This window comes from Grammomys surdaster, unplaced genomic scaffold (genome assembly GCF_004785775.1).
Source record: "Grammomys surdaster isolate TR1022 unplaced genomic scaffold, NIH_TR_1.0 126248, whole genome shotgun sequence".
Taxonomy (NCBI): Eukaryota; Metazoa; Chordata; class Mammalia; order Rodentia; family Muridae; genus Grammomys; species Grammomys surdaster.
In genome coordinates this window covers 7,433,397-7,453,645 of record NW_021621048.1, presented here as the reverse complement: position 1 = coordinate 7,453,645, position 20,249 = coordinate 7,433,397, and the positions used below count along the sequence as shown (strand labels likewise).

At 44.4% G+C, this 20,249-nt stretch overlaps 1 protein-coding gene and 1 non-coding gene across 2 annotated transcripts in view; both read left to right on the top strand.

Moving 5' to 3' along the window:
• Nucleotides 1–8,555, top strand: part of Clstn2 (calsyntenin 2) — a 598,183-nt gene extending 589,628 nt beyond the window's left edge. Inside the window, exon 18 of the mRNA XM_028758966.1 lies at nt 7,214–8,555. Within this exon, the coding sequence (XP_028614799.1) occupies nt 7,214–7,274 (61 nt within the window). The 3' untranslated portion in view covers nt 7,275–8,555. The remainder of the gene's footprint in view (nt 1–7,213) is intronic.
• Nucleotides 8,556–13,108: 4,553 nt separating this feature from the next.
• On the top strand, nt 13,109–13,240 carry LOC114613638. Its single transcript, XR_003710208.1, has one exon. It is a non-coding gene; the product is annotated as a small nucleolar RNA SNORA17 (small nucleolar RNA).
• Nucleotides 13,241–20,249: the final 7,009 nt, after the last annotated feature.

The window sequence follows — 20,249 nt, the reverse complement described above, 5'->3', positions numbered from 1 at the left end:
GATAGCCCTGTGAAGTATTTGAGAAATTGGTTATTAGGGGACATGCTTTGTGATGGATTAGCTGAGGCTCAGAGTCAGTGTCCTGCTCAGAGTAATTCCAAGGTACAGACTTCCCTCTGCTCCTGGTCCATGGTTCTACTTATGTTCATGTTAACGTGCATTTCTGAGACCTACTATGTGCTAAGCTAACTATCAGCAGCAATAGGAATGGGATGAGGCAGAATGAGACAGACCTTCCCCCACAGAGGACTCAAAAGTTACAGAAGGGACACAAACAGGCATAGAAATTACACAGGAGAAAGGAGAACGAAGTGACAGATGCCACTGGAAGAAGGGGACACGTTTACCAATCCAACCAGTGCCCTAATTTTTGTTTCTTGGAAGAAACTCGAGATTTTATATTCATTGAAATGAAATAGACACATCTCCTGTGAACTACCCCAATCAAATCCCCCCTTTTCTGTCAGGCCATTTCTGCACATTTACAAGGGGGGGAAATCTACAGGAAGGGTTAGACTTTACAATTCTATTATTTAAATAATAAGACATTCTTCAGTCAAGCATTTAGGAGCTACTGAATTCTCCCAAAATTATGTCAGTAAAGGGAACAGTTTGCATGTTTAAAACCAATCCTTTTTGATTGAGATTTTGATTGCAAATGTTTAAGTCTAGAGTTCATGAGAGCACTTTTCCCTACTCTGTCTTTTTAGTGCTGATTGGTGGACAGCTGTTTCCATGTCACCCTGGGCTACCTCTTGTGGCAGCATTACTCACTTGTGGTTGGGGGAACTGTTTGGAGTATTAGATTACCTTTATGTTTTGTGGTGTGGGGTAAGCAGATGAAAGCTGGGAAACTTTGGGGTAAAGCAGCCAAGAGGTATCCGTTCTGGGGGCATTTGGTGACTGGACTCATTTGCAGGGAAATAATGGCGACACAAACTAAAGCCTTCCCCTCCTCTGTCATGACACAAGGTCACTCTGCATGCCAGCTCCAAAATCGAGTCATCTTAGTGATGCTACTGGGATGACAGACTTTTATCCTGTTCCCAACACTCACCTAATCTTGGGTAAGATCAAGGAGGGAGTGGTTATAAAGTAGCAAGCTTCAGCAGGTATCCAGGTGAGTGGTAGGGTCACAGCACAGGCCTCCCACTAGCTACTCTGACCAGGAATGCAAGCTACTAATCACACTGGCATTTTCCAGTGTCAGGAGAATGGTATTTTGAAACCAAAGTTCCCAGGTGACCTGGACACCATGTGACCTCTGGGAAGAGGTGAGCAGCCAAGCAAAAGCAGACTCAGCCCCCAAGAGAATAAGCTGTCTGGTATGGCCATAGACTAGTCCATTGCTTTTCTTGCTAAATGGACAACCTGGGCCTGCTATTCAGAGCTTGAAAATAGGCAAGCTGCCAGTCTCAGGTAACTCAGAAGCAGAAGGATGCCAGTGGGTTGCCCCAGTGGAGGAAAGCCATTAAACCCATTGGAGAAGTGTCTCAAGGAATCCTGAGTGTATTCAAATAGATTTAAGCAAATTCTGTGAGTCTGACCAAGGCCCCAAGTCACATAGGTACAAAGGAATGTGATTGCTGCAGCAAAGCTTTCTGTGAAACCTATATTGAATTAACCATTTATTCCGACCACTCAGAGTTTAGACTAAAGTCTCTGACATGAACAAGAGAGTATGTCTCAAGGGACACACCCACCAAGTCTCCATGGAGATAACCATTGCTAGAAAAACAGTGCCCCCTTCCCATATATCAGAGATAGCAAACTATCTGGAAAGACCCAGAGAGGAAAGCCTTAGGGTCTTGCGGGCCATTTGTTCTCAATGTTACTCTTCTATACTCTGCCTCATGCCATGGAAGCAGCTGCAGACAATACCCAAGCAGAGGAACATTTCATCTACTCCCAGTAAAACTGATCTATGAGACTGAAGGGGAAAAAAGAGGCTACTTGAATTCATTGAATTTGCATGTCATAAACTTTTTACTCTCTTAATTCTCATTTTCTACTCAAAACTTAGCTTGCTAGACATCTAGAAAACTAGCCACCAGGCAGATCCATGTGAGGCTCTCGTCCTCAACACATAGAAAGCAGCCAGCCCCTCCCCCATTTTTTTAGAAGAAAACACCCAAGAGCTCCCTAGTGGTCATTGCCTTGAATTGAACAGCTGGAAAATTCTGGGCTCTTTCATTAAAGTTCTCTTAGAAGTTCACAGGAGACTGGAGAAAACGCAAAAGAAACAGTAAATGAGCCACCAAAATCCCACTTGTTATTTTTGAATTGAAGAAATCAGACAAATATTCCTAGGGGTTGGATGCCTGGACCCAGAGAACTGGCTAATCACAGAGTACAGGGACTCGCTCCTCTGTTGAGGCAAGCACTAGCTCCCCAGGCTTAGCACCTTCCCAGCAGAGCTCAATCCATAATGATTTCTAAGCAGGGGTGTTCATTATCTGGGACTGATTTTCATTTCAGCCCTGTTCATGTCTTTGCTCTAAAAATGATCCTAAAGACTTGTGGCTGTTCGAATCAATAGCAACACAATCAGCAGAAAGCCCTACCCAGCAACACTTCAAAAATTAACAGCCTCCTTGCCTCTATGACTCAATATTAGCTGCAAAGAAAAGAGTGCTTTTTCTTAATCATCTCCCTGCTTAAATTAACCAGATAGGCTTTGCAAAAAATAAAAGTGAGGGAGTGAGTCCAATTCTTTAGAAACGTGGATAGTGTTCACATAACGTATGGCCTCTGGGGGATCTCAGAAGCCTCCTGCAATGTGCTCGGACAGGTTGTGATGTTGCAGGCTTCTCTATCTGTGCCAGACATTTATCGAGGGTGACAAGCCAAAGCCCTTGGCACGGTTTAATTTTCATGTCACCAATTTCTGTTGTCCAGCTAGAGGCAAAGGGAATGAACAGTGTAAGTTTGGAAGTCAACTCCAGGACCTTCACTTGCCTGTCTTTATTTGTTTTACTTTATACATTTATCCTGCATTAGCTTCCTTCTGACACTGGTTGAGAAGGGGGAGTTGGCTTTACGGGAGCTACAGATTAGGAGTTAAGCTCGACTTTGTCCATGGTAACCAAGAGAGACAGGAGTTACCTCCATGAGCACGCCAGAGAGTCATTGTGTTGAGTCACTCGGCAGATGGGAGTCTCTGTTTGCACCTATGTTCCACAAATTCAGCAAGTTCCCACCACCGAACACCCACGTGTGCTTGATTCTAAGCCAAGGAACAGGGAAGGGAGGATAACCTAGAGTCTTGCCCGTGAGAGTCCCCTGCTCTTGTAGTGTCACAAGCAGTTAGGACTGTCAGGGGAGGGAGAAGCTTAAGGGTAGAATAGTTGCTTTGTTGTCACCTAGTTTAAGTCAGATGGTAGGGATGACCCTAGGGGTGCTGAAGGGTCTCCATGAACAGAGAGAGCTTCAGGGAAGTGAGCAACGTGCTCCTAAATGCCCCTTAGTATCATGGCTCATATCACTATAGAGGAAGGCCTTTCCCTTTATGGAGAAATTGGCTGATGGCTGAGAGTTGGTGAAGCTAAGACAGAGGTAGTCCTTAAATAGGAGCAGCAGGCAGGCAGACCAGGAAGGTTATGAACAGTGGTTTAAGTGAGTTCAGGGGGCTTACAACCAATGCCCAGAGTCTGGCCAGCCTGATGCAAGGTTCATACACGAAGGACTGAGCTCTGGGGAGCTCTGCAGAGGTTTGGTCATCAAGTCTCCCAGCTCCGGTTCTCTGGCTGAGTGACCTGCAGGACAGAAACAGCAGCAGCAGCACCCTGGAAACTAATAAGGTAAACTCTACAAGTGAGGCTTTAGTAAGCTTTGGCTCAGGAAGGCCAGGGTTTGCGAGCTGTCTCTGTGGAGGATGAGGCCAGCCTCTGCTGGCACTTGGAGGAGTTGATACTAACAAACAAGAGAAAATAAGCAGCCCCTCCTGCAGTTAAGGAGAGAGAAGGAGAGCCAGGCTCCAGTTCACATCCCTGAAGCAATCATTTCAAAGATCATGGTCTCATTTCCAGTTCCCTTCCTCTGCTCGGGTGTGAGATGATTCCTCCCCTCGTGCCCTTTCTCCAGAGAGACATTGCTTAGGAAGGTTGTAGTGAAGGCACCCAGCCCTAGGGAGGATACCTGCTCAGTTCCTGCCCACTGAACAGCCTCCTTCAAAGCCAGGTTTTATGTGAGAGCTGTAGAGCTGCAGCAATGAGCCCTGACCACTAGGAGGCGCTTTGCTCACTGCATACATCCTGGAGAACAGGGTCACTCAAGGACATCCCCAGGTTACTGCAGCACTCACTGTTCATTTGTAGCAAGAATCGCGATTGCCATCACAATTTAAACACTAAATTGGATGGAGAATGGATTGTTTCTCTTAGAAGGACAGTAACCCGTGTTGCTAAAAGGAGGAGAAAGAGAAAAAGAAAAAAACTCAAAGCTTCAGCTTCATCTACCGTGGGAATCTCATTCCTGTGGTCCTTGTAGATACCAGGTTCCCAACGCTTTTCTTTCCTGATTTATGGCATAAAATCTATAATGTAAGCACCATAAAGCTTCAGCTGGAACTCCTTATGTTTTGTCAATCATTGTGCCTGTGACCTAAGTCTAGCCTCATATTAGGATCTCAAGGTCAAAGTCAGAGGTCAGGGCATAAAAGAGGAACAGACAGCATGTAAGCCAGGAGAACCAGTCATATTGAGTTTCTACAAACCCAGCCCCCATTCTTCTCAGAAACATGTCACTCCTGACAGCCTCTTCACTGAGCCTCCTAAGTTCTCCAAAAAGAACCTGAGAGCAGCTCAGAGACCATGTTGAGCGTATGCATCTCTATGACATTAGAATCTGCCTTTTTATAGTAGAAGAAAAGGGGAAAAAAGAACAGAAAAGAAAATATAGGACATGCCAGTTATATGCCTGTGAGAAGCACAAGGAAAGCCAATAGAGGAGTTTTTCTTTTGCAGCCTGGCCTCTCTGAGTAAAGTCCCAGCTGAGACTTCTTTGCCAAGACATAAGGCAACTTTCTGTTTCCCTTACACACCAGCCATTTATTACAAAAGCCTCCCATAGGACAACACAGAAAGTGATAGAGAGTAATCTGGAAGCAAGGCTTTCCTTGGCAGGTTTGTTCATGTAGGACAAGAAGACAGTTTGCTCTGGGTCCAGTCAAGGATATCAAGGTTGGGGACGGAGGGCTGAGTGAGAAGAGACCAGACCATCAAGGAATGAGACACGGGATGGAGTCACCAAACAAAATATGTGAACTGGTACTTTTGGGCCATTGACAGGCATACCCTAAGGTGGAGCCACATTCCAAGAACCACAGTCTACCTTCCCAGGGTACCCTAAAAAATGACTGGATGCAAACAGTACAGACCTCAACTTTCCCCCACTCCCTCTTACCACCTCTCTAAGACAAGAAGAGTAGCTGATGTGTCCCAGGATGCTGGTCCTTCTCTAAGGATGTAACCAGTGTATCCAAAGCAGGTCCACAGCGTGGGCTCAGCAAATGCTGGATAGAATTCCAGAGATCACTTGGCCTCAGAGAATGGGTGTAGTTTGAAAAGTTAAGATGCCCTGATGGAGAAATCTTTTGCAAAATCACTAGGAATAGAAGAAAAGTTGAAGGAGAAAGGGAAGGTGTCAACATTTTGTGCTTCCTCATGGAAGCTGGCAGAAAGGGACATTTTTTTCCTAAGGTAATCTTTTCCAGGTAGGACCAGTAAGAGGACCCCTCCCTGCCACACCAGGAGCAAGAGCAGCTAAGCCATGATGAGCCCCACTTTTTCCACCCCTTGAGCCACAGGACTGAGGAAATAGAGCTTTAATTTGTTAATGAGCCCAGATCTTTGCCACTGACCCACCCCTTTTATCAGATATACTGTGGACAGATTCATCACTGTGAAGTTCAATCCCCAACAGTCCAAAGAGACAAGGGCAGCAGACACTAGAGGCTTCGGAATACAGGTGGTGTGTATTAATCACAGGAACAAAATCATGTTGGCTTTAATGTTTTCTTTCTTTCATCTGGGAGTGAAAATGCAACTCTGTTACCTGGACTTTTCTACTGAACATTTCAGAGCAGAAGTGGGACACAAACACATATAAATATTGAGGGTTCTTTTCCTCAGCAGAATGAGCTGTCATTAAAAAAAGAAGAAGAAGAAGCTAAGAGGTTATTTCTATTTGCAAACGCAGAAAATCCACCCACAGGTTTTAGGTCTAGACTCCAGCCCCCCTGTGGGAAAAGGACAAGGAGGTAGCCTCTACTCTCTGAAAGGGTTCCTTGAGAGCCCAAGAATAACGGTTCAACTGGATTCACGGCTCACCTCACTGAGTGAAATGCATGTGTGCATGAATCTTTGGAGGCAAAAATGCATCCATCCTTGCCATCAGGGAAGGCTGGGTTATGGCTCTCACCACTACCCACTCTCCATGATGCAAAGGAGCCATGGAGGGAATATTGATGACCCCTTCTCAGACACACTCCAGAAGGTTGGAAATGGAGCAAAAGTTTTAGGCAAAGGAAGTTAGACTTGGCACCCAGGTGAATCACTTGAACAGGAGGGGGAGAGATACTGAATGAGAAGGGGTAGAGGTGGAGAGTAAACTAGAAGCTGGTTAGGATCAACAGCATCAGAAGCAACCAGGAAGCCAGGGTACTGCTCTATACGTAAACTTATATTCATGTGTCAAAGAATCATGGGTAAATAATGCCATGTGACCACAGAGGCAGTTACTGCAGTTGCTTTACAAGGCAGAGCCACTGGAAGAGGATGACAGATCAATCTACCTACCAGGTTTCCAACCTTATCTGCTTCAAAGAAAGATCTGTTGATGCCCTAAGCTGGAAAGGCATGGCAGGTGATTGGAGGAACAGATGGAAAATAGAAAGAAGAAAGCTTATAGAGGAGCCAGTTGTTCCTAAGGAAACATAGTTACTAGAGTGGGCCTTGTTACTACGTTACTGTATGTGCATTGTAATGTCTGTAAGATGGAGTCAGAGTGATGTGACAGGGCATTAGTTTGGGGAATTGGAGTAGGAAGTATAAAATACCAAATATAACTAGGTGAAGAGCAGCTGAAAATATATATGTATGTACATATATACATATTTATAATATGGAAGTAAGATAAAAAAAAACAGAGAAGTCATTAGTCCCAACAAATTTTGATTCTTCAGATGCCTTAGGTTATTCTTATTTGCTTTTAGCTCTCAAAGCCCTGAAAGAAGTACCTGGAACACAGCGGGAGTCATAAACATTTGGAAGTGAAGCATCTAGCTTGTCCTTGCTTGGTGAAGACCCAGTATATCACTAAACTCCATACTGATTGAACCATATAGAAACAGGTCAACCATGCAGATCTCCTAGCTTAGAAAAGCCTTTGTGAATTCTCATATTCTGTGCAGTAGTCAGACAATGGCAGACACTGGATCTGAGTCTTAGGTAGTGAACAGTGACAGTGTTTCACACGGTTGCTTGTACAAATTTAGAACATATCTGAGTAACACCCACAATGCTGTTTCTACAGAGTAGTCTGCCCAAACCTACCACTGTCTCTGCCTTTCCCTAAGTACTTGCTAAATACTGTTCACTCTCTCATCTTCTGTCATTGATGCTGGACTAAATACAAAGATTCTGGGTTCAGCCAATCTCAGACCCTTTCCTCCTCCCATCTCTGGAAAAATGATGTCACCATTTTAAAGCCTTGTATGAGAAACCTGTTTGTTCCCAGCTCCTCAACCTCAGTGCATGGAAAAGGCCTGAGATGGGCAGGCTGCTTGCTCTGCTGGAATCTCTCTGGGGTTCACTCTGCAGGGAGAAAGAACGGCCTCATTGTATGCAATCACCTTCTATCTGCACCTGACTGGAAGTAGTCTAATGGTCAGTGCAGCTGGCATGTCTTTACCAGGAGCCAGCTGCACTTGGGGATTGTGTGTTCTTGGCACACAGCAAACTTCTGAGCTTCTTGGGCTGCCTCCAAGAATGAATCTCCTTAGTCTACAAAATGTATTTATTTGGTAACTATGCTACTGTGTGTGTATGAGTCTGATACAATGCAAACCTTGAAATGTCTTACTAAAAGGAATTATGAATTCATAGAAAATTGAATCCAACCTCAGAACAGCACATTATGTTGCTGGTCAATAAGGTTGCCCAGCCACAGGGGACCAGAGAAAAACCTTCCCCTCCCACCCCTTTCCTTGGTACCCTCTACCTGCCTAATTGCCTACTAGGTTCTAACTAATGCAGAGTGAGGAGTGCTGGGCGAGTACATGTACATAGAGATTTAAAAGGGAAATAACCTGTGGGGGAATCAGTTGAGTTTCTTCCCATGACTGTGATCTTATCATGCCTGAATCCCAAACTTTAAATTTCTAACAATTTCGATTCTTGGAGTTTCTGAGTAATTTGTTAAATGCCTATTCAACACAGACAGATATTTATTTTCAGCCTTGGCTTGTAAATGCCTACAAACTGATTCATGCTGGTGGTCGTTACGACACTTCTGTGAATTGGTTGAATAAATATGATTTTAGAATTTCACAGTAATGATGACTTCTTTGAGTTTTTATTGTTCAGACGTGGTGGGGTGAGAGGCTGCACACTGCTTTGTCTGGGTCAGCATCTCTGGTGCTCTATCCTACATCCACATAGGTGAAAGAGGCATGGTGGATGTGACAGTGGTCACACAAGATTTTGACCCTTATGAGGCTTCCTTCAGGACACATGAGAGCCGAGCCTGGAAGTATTGCCCTTGGAGACAGCTAGAAAGATGATTGGAGTGAGATAGGGTATTTATTGAATACCTACAAGTTGCTGAAGCTATAAACCCTAAGGTAGGTTATTCCTTCTGGTAACCATGAGAAAAGCATGAGACTCACCCAGAGGAATCAGAATGCTTTCTGGGAAAAATGACTGTGAACACTGCCCTTCCCCTCCTTTAATACAGTTCCGCACCCTCATGTTGACCTGCCTTTAGACACAGATGACACTCAGGGCCAACTTGGCATGGGACCTCATAGAGATGGGTTCTCTCTCACCATCCAAAGTCAGTGGAGGCCCAGAGCACTTCCCTGGGATTCTAGATGCTGTTGTTACAGACTCCACCTCCTGGTTTCTGTTGCAACAACACAAGGCTAACCCCCCCCCCCCCCGCACACACACACCCTTCAATTGAGTATCAGGGAGAAGGGGGGAAGATTCAAACAAAACATCCTTGAGCAGCTTCCAGGATAGGTCAGTGATTAAGACCATTGGCTGCTCTTCTAGATGGTTCTATTCTACATGGAGATGCTTACAACCATTTGTAACAACAGTTCCAGGATATCTGGTCCCCTTTTCTGGCTTCCACAGGGACCAGAGGCACGTGTGGTATACATGCAAGCAAAACACTCATACACAGAGAATAAAACTAAATACATGTTTGGTGTCCTCAGAAGCTGTATTAGTTTGCTAACAAAGTATCTGATGACTGAGCAGGGTGACACATGCCTTTAATTCCAGGACTCCAGAATCAGAAGCAGGTGGAGAAACTCTGCCTTGAAAAAAACTCTGTGTGTGTGTGTGTGTGTGTGTCTGGGAAAACTTAAACCCAAAGGGCAGGTTACTTTGGCTCCCAATTTTAAAAGGTTCAGTTTATACACTCTTAGTCCCATGTACTTGAGCAGGACATTAGGATAGAAGAAGCCCCTTGTGTAGAGATGTGTACTTTATGACCAAGAGATCCAAACAGGAAGTATCCAAAGACCTACCTTACAGTGACCCACTTCCTCCAGTTCAGCCCTCTAAATTCCCAGAACATCAACCAAATAGTGCAAACATCTGGGGTTCCAAACATTCAAATAATAAGCCCATGGTGGGCATTATAAATTCAAATCATAACAAAACCACTGGTGACATAGAGAAGACACTGAACATGACAAGCACACTGCTGCATGTCACAAGAAGCATTCTTGCTTTCCTAACCCTTTGTGAGCATACTCATGGGCCCCATCTGCCTTCCATCAGTCCCCTGCTAGCTAGCCTCCTCTCCTCTTCCTTCTCAGATGGATGTAAAAAAACATGGCTTTTTTTCTTTTCTCTGGGAAGAGCAGCTTTAAAACCCACCTCCACCATCCTACCCCAAGGTGCAGATTCTTGTACATAACCATCATGCATACCATCAGCATTCTTCCCATGTGATGTCAATCCAATATATTTGTCACAATGAATTATATTCTCTCTTTTGCATCACAAAGTCAATAAAGAGACAAAGAGGCCTTGATCTGATAAGTGGTGCTTTATTGGTTCACCTTGATAACTCTCACGTGCACCCTATCAGTGCCCTTCTGTTTCAAGGTATCTTGGGAAAAAACACTTCTTACTTACAACACCATTATACCTTGGCAGTCTCACTGACCCTTCTCGTAGTTTGTACAGAGTTGATAATGGAACCTTACTTAAAGCATCCTCGTGATTATTAAGTGGGATAACACCTTTCAAATGTCTGCCACAGTGTCCAGACCTTTGGGTATTCCCTAAGTAAGTTTCACCATGTCCATTCAACACTCCAAAATAATACATAGTGTGGGTGACATCTCATCCACTCAGGTCTTCCTGCATTCTCTCTCACTGAGTGAACTCATTCATTCATTGAGTGATGGGTGCTCTCCCCACCTTCTCAATGGAGACTGAAGAAAGAGAAGAAGGGAGAAGGTCAGGGGTGATATACACACATTTTCTAAGGGTTTATTTTGTTCCAAGACTTTACCAATATTTTCCAATTTAATTCTTCCAATGACTTCAGGAGAAAGTTCATCCCTGTCTTATAAATGAAAAAGCTGAGCCCAGAGCCATCAGCTCTCCAGTCTAAGGCCATATAGCTGATGATGCGCAAACATGATGCTCTGACTTCCATGCTTGTCCCACTAAGCCAAATACCTGCCGGTGCTGAGAAACACCAGAATCAAGTGCTGCCTTTGCAAAAGCCAAACCTGCAGGTGCCAGAGCTGGTGACAAAGGTCTGTTTCCCGTTCGAGCACCTTGGGCTAAAACAACCCTCCAACACACCAGATACAAATTAGTCCCCTGGTTAAATAGCTAGTTTCAAAAATTTAAAAAACTGTGTTAAAAAATCTAAGCCAGGGAGTGACTAAGAGCCAGCAGGAGAGCACATTGTGTTAAAATATGCACTTAGAAACTAGGGCAAACATGTCTCCTCTCCCAGAACAGTGATACCAGAAAATAGTCTCAGGACCTTTGTAGATCCCCATGTCCTGGGGACATTGGGACATGGGGACTCAGCACAATGCAGAACCTTCAGACACATATCTAGTCACTGCCCAAAGATGTCCACAGCTCCTTACAGGGTGTCTGGATCCACAGAATAGTGGAGGAGAGAGGTAAAACTAAATGGGCTCATAAATAAGTACACAGCTGCACTTGCTGTCAGATCTACAAGGAGGCATATCTGAAGCCATGAGCAACATCTGTCTGGAGCCATGAGCAACATCTGCAGAGGAATATAAGATAGTCACAGACTCTTGAGATACTAGTGGGTCTAAGCCTTTAGAGACCTCCAGCAGCCTCATAAACTGGGTCCCAATGATCAAGAAGGATTTTTGCCTCTCTTTCTTCTCTACATTTCCTCCCTGAAGATGCTCGATCCACACTGCTCCTGTATTTCCTCCAGGGCAGTCTGTCAAGTCACCACCTGAAGGCACAACAATGAGTGTGTGGTGCAGGTATGGGAACTGTCCACCTGGGCATGGATTTTATCACTCAAGGCTATGTTGTTCACCTGCTGAAACTGGCTGCAAGACCTGAAGCCCATGTGAAACTGATGTGCATGGCTTTTGACACTTCCCATGAGCTGCACAGAGCTCCTGCCACAACTCTTGCCGTGTAGAATTTTGCAGTCCCTGGCTCATGCATGCATTCGTAAGGCTTAGCTAGACCTGGGGGTATGGATAGTGAAGCCTCATCACAGAGAAGCAGTCTGCTTTCTGGAAAATGTGGCTATTTATCTACAACACAGGTGATGGACAGCCATGAGCTGCCTCTGACAAGACTTTCGACGCTAGAAAGATGGCATCATGCATTTTCCTTTTGTGAATAAATGATAAAGTAATGCTTCATTTTATACAAACGCATCACTCTGTCACTTGGTAGGAGAGCACTTTGGTTCTAAAATGCTCTCCACGCACACTCTATTTCCCAACAGCTGCTAAAACACAACCATCAAAGCCACTTCTAACACATTTTGACCCAAACACAACTTGAAGCAGATTCTCTCGCTCACAGGAGCCTCCCACTCAGGAAATGTGTTCAGTGTGGAGCAGGAACAGAATTCTCAGTAGCAAGACCTCTGGTGAGGGATTTCACAGATGAATGGTCTGTGTGTGTGTCCGGCATGTGTGGACCAGTTTTTGCTGCCAGATTTTTCTCAGCTCGTTTAGTAAATATTGTGTCTGGACTGATGAAGAAGCGAGTATTCCCAATTGTGCCTCTCTGGGTGCAATAAAGAAGAGACACCTCCAGCAAGAAAAATAAATGTAAGGTAACAGTTTCCAAACTGTGTGCTGGGCTGGAGTGAGGGAGCCAGCTGAGCCTGCACCATCAGCCCACTGGGAATGCAATCTGGGCTTCTGCAATGAGGACCTCTGGAGGCTTTGGTTCTGTATGCAGAAAGTCTTAACCCAAGACAGATGGCCGGGAATGTATTCTCTTGACAGAAATGCTCCCTGGGGAGAAATAACAGACTAGCCTGGGGGTGTTTGCCTCCTGAGTGAGAGACATAGAATGAGAAGTCAGCCAAAGAATGTACCCACTCAGAACCGTGCCATTTAGACATACATTGTGTGGCTACAGAATTTACATTCTTGTATGAAAAATACTTCTCAAATTACATCTGTTTTAGGTAAAATCAAGGCCTTTAGAGCAACCATAAAGTTGTTCAACTCTGTGAAGTCTTATTTTGACTAATACATTGTCTTATTTTGACTAATACAGCAGAGGGATAAGGCTTGGGGAGGAAAGGGGGAGGGATTGAGGGAGGGGATGGATGAGTGGAACGAGACAAGGATGCAGCAAAGCCAGCCCTCATCAGTTCCTTTATAGATTCAACTGACTACAGAAGCATTGCAGGTGTGGCTGCTGTGTCACATGTGCCCCAGTAGGTGGCAGAGGGGAGAGAGGCTATGTCTACACTCAGTGTTCTTACCTGTGAACATCTGAACGGTTAGTAGCCTAACATTCCCTGAAAATGCAAGCCTGAGATGACCACCTCCAGCACAGGGGCCATGAGACGACCACCAGTCCAGCTCAGGCAGGCCTCTATGGCTGCCAAGATGGAGAGCAAACAGGAGACTAAAAGAAACCCCTTTCCCTGTGCCCACCTCCTGGCACTGAGGGCCACCAGGCGGGGGTGAGCATGAGACAGATGACCCTTGCATGGGGCCACTTGGGCAGCCAGGCCAGGCAAGGAGCAAGCCTGACACAATCACCAGTCAAGTAGCATGCAGGTTTGGAGGAGATGGGCAGATCATGTCTGGGATGACCCTGCCCTACTACTTGAAGAACAAGTAGAGCATAGAACCACTCCTGAGACCACTCCTGAGACAACCCCAGACACCCAGCAGCCTCTAAATAGAGCAAGTAATTGGTGGAGAAATGGAAGAAAGAGGGGTGTGGGCACAATGAAGAGAGGCAGAACTGGAGACTCTATGAGAAGCAACCTGATTTGAGTAGCTAGTGATGCCACATGGGACCATGGTGGGATTCTGGCCTATGCTACCACCAGGGGCCACATTTAGGTCCCTAGGCCTGAAGTGGTGGGAATCTGTTACCACTAAAGGCCAGACAGATGTCCCTGGTTTGTGCTGCCCCTGAAGACATACTAATGTCTGAGGGCAGTGCAGAACTGGACCTACTCCTCACAGGAGAGCTAGCTCAGAGCAGGAGAGATGACCCTGAGCCCAAGCGAGCTGCAGTACTCAGGGAACATTACAGGAGTTGTGGGTGAGGCCCCGCCCCAGGATAGAAGCTTGGGAAACCCGGTCCTACCATTTGTCTTCCATACTGTGTCATGGACAAGGAGACATACCCCTCCCCCTCTCCCATCCCCCCTCACTATATGCAATAGGCTAGAGATCTGTCTCTGGAGTCATGAGAGCAGGAGAGCTGTCCCTGCCCCTCACAAGCTGTAGCATTCAGGAGTACGGGCTCTGCATCTCACCTGGGCAGCACAGAAGAGCTGACTCTGATGAGGAAGATGGAATAGCATGGACAAACCGTTCTCAAAGGTGTGAGTATGAAAAAGCTGGCCCCACAACTTGTCTGTAATACAGTCACATGCATGAGGGAGAGATCCCCTCCATTTTGCCGTCACTAAAGGTGTTGGGCAGGAGAGTTGGACCCAATGCAGTTGTGAAAACAAGAGAGCTTGTCTTGCCCCTCACCTGCTGCAGCATTTGAGAGAGCAGGCCCTGCACCTCATCTGGGAAGCACAGTAGAGCTGATCATGATGGCAGGGTGCAGGTGAGCTGGTCCTGAGAGTGTGAGTATGGGACAGCCAGTCCTGCCTCTTGTCTACTATGTGGTGGCATGGACACCCTCTTCCTCTCGCTTGTCCCTTGCCGTCTACGGCAGGAAAGAGAGCTAGTCTTGGGGTTATGAGAGTGGGAGAACCGGCCATGTCCCTCATGGACTGCAACACTCAGAAGAGCTGGTCCTGCACCTCATGTGGGCAGCAGGGTAGACCTAGACTTGACAGAGCAGAGGTTGCTGGTGAGCCAGCCCTGAGGGCATGAAAGAAGAACCAGTGGTTTGAGCAGCTCAGATACCTCTCAGGCCCTGATCCATGGCTTTGAATTGTCCACTCCAACATCTACCCAATCGATGAACTGCTAGAGTATGTGAAGGGGCCTGCCCTACAGATCCAAAACTACAGGATCTCCATGACACAAGGCAACAACAGACTATCCAATGGGGATCCCAGTGAGGCTCCAGTATCGACAGAGCAGCAGAAGCCAGAGGCCTCATACCAGATCAACAAGTCATTGAAATGAATATTTGCAAGCAAAGACGTGTGGACAAAAGGGTGTACTGTGGGACATGCTGTGACACTATAGCTTCCACAACAAAATTTTTTTCTTTGTTGGTGAGTAGTTACAAGGGTGGGAGATGAGTTGGATTGCGGTGCATGATATGAAATTGATAAAGAACTAATACATGTTTAAAAAAATAAATTCAGTTGACTGTAAAATAGAAGTTACAACTCAGAAATGGAAGAAAACACTCTAAGGCTTCATCAGTTTAAGAATGATCACACACATACACACACAAAGAGAGAAGGGGGAAAGAAGAAGGATGAGAGGGGAAGACAGAGAGACAGAAAGAGATTTTTTAAGTTAGCCACTCTCAAAAATCCACAGTTAAAAACTACATGATTATTATATAACTGAAGTAATCATTCAAAATTACCACAAACAGCTATGCATGTGTGAGAGCAAGACAGAAGCAAAGAGGTAGACAGACAGCAAGAATGACTAATTAAAATCTACATGTTCTAAACAGGAACCCACTCACCTAAACATGTTGTTTAAACTCTTTAGATATCATTATCAAAATCTATGAGAGATTGCTCACCAGCTAAAAAGAGAACACAATGATTCTTCAGAACTCAAAAGAACATTTGACAAAGAAAATGAATAGATTATTCACAGAAGGAACTTGAGAGACTAAAAAGCATATAAAATATTCTCAAAGTCATTGATAATTTTACAAATGCAAATTTAGCATCACAGGTCCATCAGATTGGGACAACCTGGAGAGAGAGAGGAGGCAATGTTGGCGAGGCCCAGAGATCCTCGTGCACTTCTGATGAGAACAAAGTTGAAGATATGGCTCCAGAAATCTAGGAATTCCTTCTTGACAATCCCTAGAGAAACTTTCAAGTGTTCATGAATGAATGACATAACATGAAACGATATGTCAAGGAGCCTGAGCATATAGGTAATAAGTACATAGTGGGCTGTGCAGTGGAGGTGAGTGAGAAGATGCTAGACTGGCAGATTGGCAGTTCTTCATGTCCTGCTGTCTCCTCTTTCAAGACTCAGGGACTCATTTTCCCAGTTCCTAAAAATGTCTAGCTGGCTTCTCTCTATTTGACCTGATTCCTTCTGTTTTCCCACTGTTCAGTTCTGAGGAGATTATCAATAAAATGTCTCCATGCTCATCTCTACATCAGATTCTGCTCAAGAAAAGCCCAATATAAGACACAGCAACATGGAAAAATCATGTAAGCATATTTACAAAGGAGGAAAAAATTAAGTGGTAAGATTTCTAACCTACTAGTGTTAATATAAGTTAACAAGTACAGATGAAACTATACATGTTCTAAAAATGTATACATATAAAAGACAATATCAATACACCAAAAAAATAATTAGACAAGGGAGACCAGGCAAGTAAGAATGGGGCCTTTAAGAGAGACCACTTATGACAATAGAACATGAATCAAAAGGTTCAGCCAATAAATCCTATTGCAACTAAGATGGAAATTGGTACAAAATTTAGTTGATGAGATAAATGGCAGGTAGTTCAGGACACAGAGCTGAATGCAGAGATAGCAAAGGTTTCCACAACCTTTATGTTAACATTATTAACACAAGGTAAGAAAGCAAGCACTGCAATCCACTTGCTTCTAGAAGGATCTAGAGCCTCACTCAACCCATGAGCCTCTGTTTCGAGCATAGCATTCAGCTTTCAGACTGGCTAGTCCTAAGTCACAGCATCCTTCGACCCACCCTGCATGTCTCATCAGAGCAGGTACAATAGATAGTTTGCTTTTCTGTTTTTGTGACTGCTGAGCTTTTAACAGAATTAGTCTGGAACTTGTACAGTTGTGATATTTCTTTAGAAAAACTATGGAATAAAGAGATGTGGCTCCAAGCCTCTGAATGTCAAACACAAGCAGCATTTTCTGTTAACAAAAGAAGCTGGTCTGTTAGAGACTTAAATCAGCTGGGTGGCAGTGACAGCTGGATCTTCACCAAAACGCCTTCCCTCCTCTTTCTTGCAAGCTTTTGTCACTACAAGGCTGCCGTTTACATGTAGAACAAGGGAGCTCTAGACTGTAGAAAATTCATGGGGAAGAGGCCAACCATTCCTGAAACTGACCTGGCAGGAGAGGAGGTAGTCTAGGAGATACTTATTTGAACCCTCCCGCCCTGCTATCCGGCTGTTGATACAATGAACCCCAAGGACTTACACTTTTCTTGGAAATGTCATGATGGGGAAAGAAAAAAGAAGAAGCCCTCATGCAAATGAGGGGAAATGTATCTCCCAGGAAGAGATTTCTTACGGTTTTGACAGCCAATGACACCAAAACCGTAGTTTTGAAGCCAAGGTAACCTTGGACCAAAGATACCTGAGACGATGATGGATCCATGATGGGGGAAGGGCACACATTGGCCAGGACCACTAAATTATACATACTCTTGCCTTCTATTTAAACTCCATGTCAGTACCCCAAAGAAACAGTGGTCACTGGGGTCCATTGTTTGCTCCTCCTCCTAATGTTGTCACATTCAGCAAACCTCCATCCACCCCTTCCAATGTTGTCTTTTTAATTAGCATGCTGGGGACCAGTGACCTTGCTTAGTTTGCTGAAGCTGCCAGAGCACAAGCTATCATCACGAAAGCTCCAATATGGCCTCCCCAGATCTGCCTTCAGAAGCTTCCTGTGAGCCATGCAGCACGTGACCTGGGAACGATCAGTGAGCAAGAGACGGAGGCTCTCCTAGGAGAGCCACCTGGCTGTGGATTTCACACAAGCAAGACCCAAAAGAATCAAGACATATTCTTCAGGACTAAACAGAGAGAGGCAACAATTCATAGTCTGGGTAACCATGGCACACTCGATTCACATTGCAGTGTTTCCTTGTACTGGCCTGTTTGCATCTGCCTGCTTTCCCCTGTCAAATCACCCAAGAGTCCTTTGCATTTTATGAAAACTATAATCATGTGTCACCTATGGAAGATGGTCAAATTGAACCTGAGAAGAGTCCAGCATATTCTCTTTATAGGGAAAAACAAGACAAAAAAACAAAAACAGAACAGATCAACTAGAAATCACTCTAACATTTGAATGGAATATTTTAACAATTCTTTTAGAATTTCAGACAATATGTTTGGTCACATTCACCCCACCCCTTCCCAAAACTCCTCTCAGATTTGCCTCCACCTCCCTAGCCCCAACCCCAGCTTCAAGTAGACTTTACTTTTTAACAAAACACCTAGTCCAATTTGTGTTGCTCATATACTCCTGGGTATAGGGCCAAATGGAGCATAGTTGACCTACCAGGGGCCATATCTTTTTTAAAAAATTGACTCTTCCTTCTCCAGAAATTATCAGCTCTGTGTAGATCCTCAGTTAGGGATCAGGGCTCATGACTCTTTCCTGTTCTACTCTTGCATATTAACTGGCTTGAGCTCCTATGCAGGCAACCACAACTGCTGTGAGTTCAAGAGTACAGTGTCTTGTCATGTCTAAGATACTGTTAAGTTCTGCATACACACACACACACACACACACACACACACACACACACCAGCCTCTGGCTTAACAATCTTTCCTCCTCCTCTTTCATTATCGTCCCTGAGCCTTGGTCATGGAAGATGCGAGAGATATCCCATATGTGACTGATCGCTCCATTGGCATTTATTCCTTGCACCATGCCAGTTGTGAGTTCCTGCCTTAACCATTGTCCACTACAAAGAAATTCATTTTATGAGGACTGACAACTATACTCATCTATGGGTATAGAGACACAAATTTAAAAGGCAATTTGACACTATGTCTATTTAGCAAAATATAGTACTAGGTTCATCCCTGGGTCTTGTGCGTTCCCCAAGCATGGGTTCTTGGCCAGATTAACAGTACCAGGCAAGTGTGGAGTGAGCTCTGAGTATTATTTTAAAAAGTTGTTGGTTACCCTCATAACATCCATGTGCTAGCCTGCCATAATGGTCAGTGTTGTAGCTCACAGATTTCATAGCTAGGTAAAATAGTCACCTCTCCCCATGCAGCCTACCAGCACTTTCTGATTTTGTGAAAGCAAGCCAGCATGGGGAAAGCTTCATGGTAAGTGCAAATTCTATTTCTTCATGTCCTGTGACCAAAGTAAAATCATTTTAAATCTTACTTATATACCTGTATATATGTATGTGTATATGTTTTTAACTATATAAGAAAGTTTATTCTGCTAACTACCTGTGCACTGTATGCTCTACTTTCGATCCCCACAGCTACCTTTGCTGCTGTCTGCTTAACTCAGCTTTGTCCAGTAAGAGGATGCCTGTGGGAAAAGGCATTCCTGAGTTAGCGAGCGAAGCTTTGTTTAAAAGGTAGCTTTCACCATCTCTTCCTTCTTCATTCCCGTGGGGGACCATGGATGAAGTTTCAAGACCATCAGCCACTTTGTAACCACAAAAGCATCGTGCCTGAAGGTAACAAACTAAATGGGTATGAACTAATATTGTGCCGCTTTCCAGATCTCCACTGCCTGCCTGTGCCCCCGCCACCTCCCACTGTTCAGCAGATATTAGCTGGTTGTCATCCACAGACAGATGGATTCTTGAGACATTTATTTTTCTATAGAGACTTAGATTATTCTCATATTTTGATACTCCTGTGAACTTAGTACTGTTCTACAGTGTATATACATCTTACAGAACAACGACATTTTTAGTTTTAAAATGAGGCTCAGAGATTATAAATGGAGACAGAAATAGATTATAGGTTAAGTTTCTCCTGAATTTCCAATATAAAATATGTAACTAAACATCAAACCCTACTTTAAACAAATATTTCTCAAAAATGTCTTTTTAAAAGTCTGCTTGAGACATGACCGGGGGAAATGACAGGACACATGTTTCTTAAAAACCACAAGGGATGATTCTTACCAATTCCAGCATCTATTCAGTCCCAAGAAACTAGACACTGCTAGGATTGTGCTATGCTCTAACTATTCATCTTATTTTTAAACATAATCTCTTCGTAAGGCAGTAACTAATGTGCGACAAAAACTGACAACACGCAACATTTGAAAATTATACTAAGGCAAAATAATAGGAAAAGTATAACAATATTAAATTTTCTTGAAAAGTATTACTTTCTATACTGCCTGTGAAATGTGACCAAGAGAGAGAAGGAGAGAGAGAGAGAGAGAGAGAGAGAGAGAGAGAGAGAGAGAGAGAGAG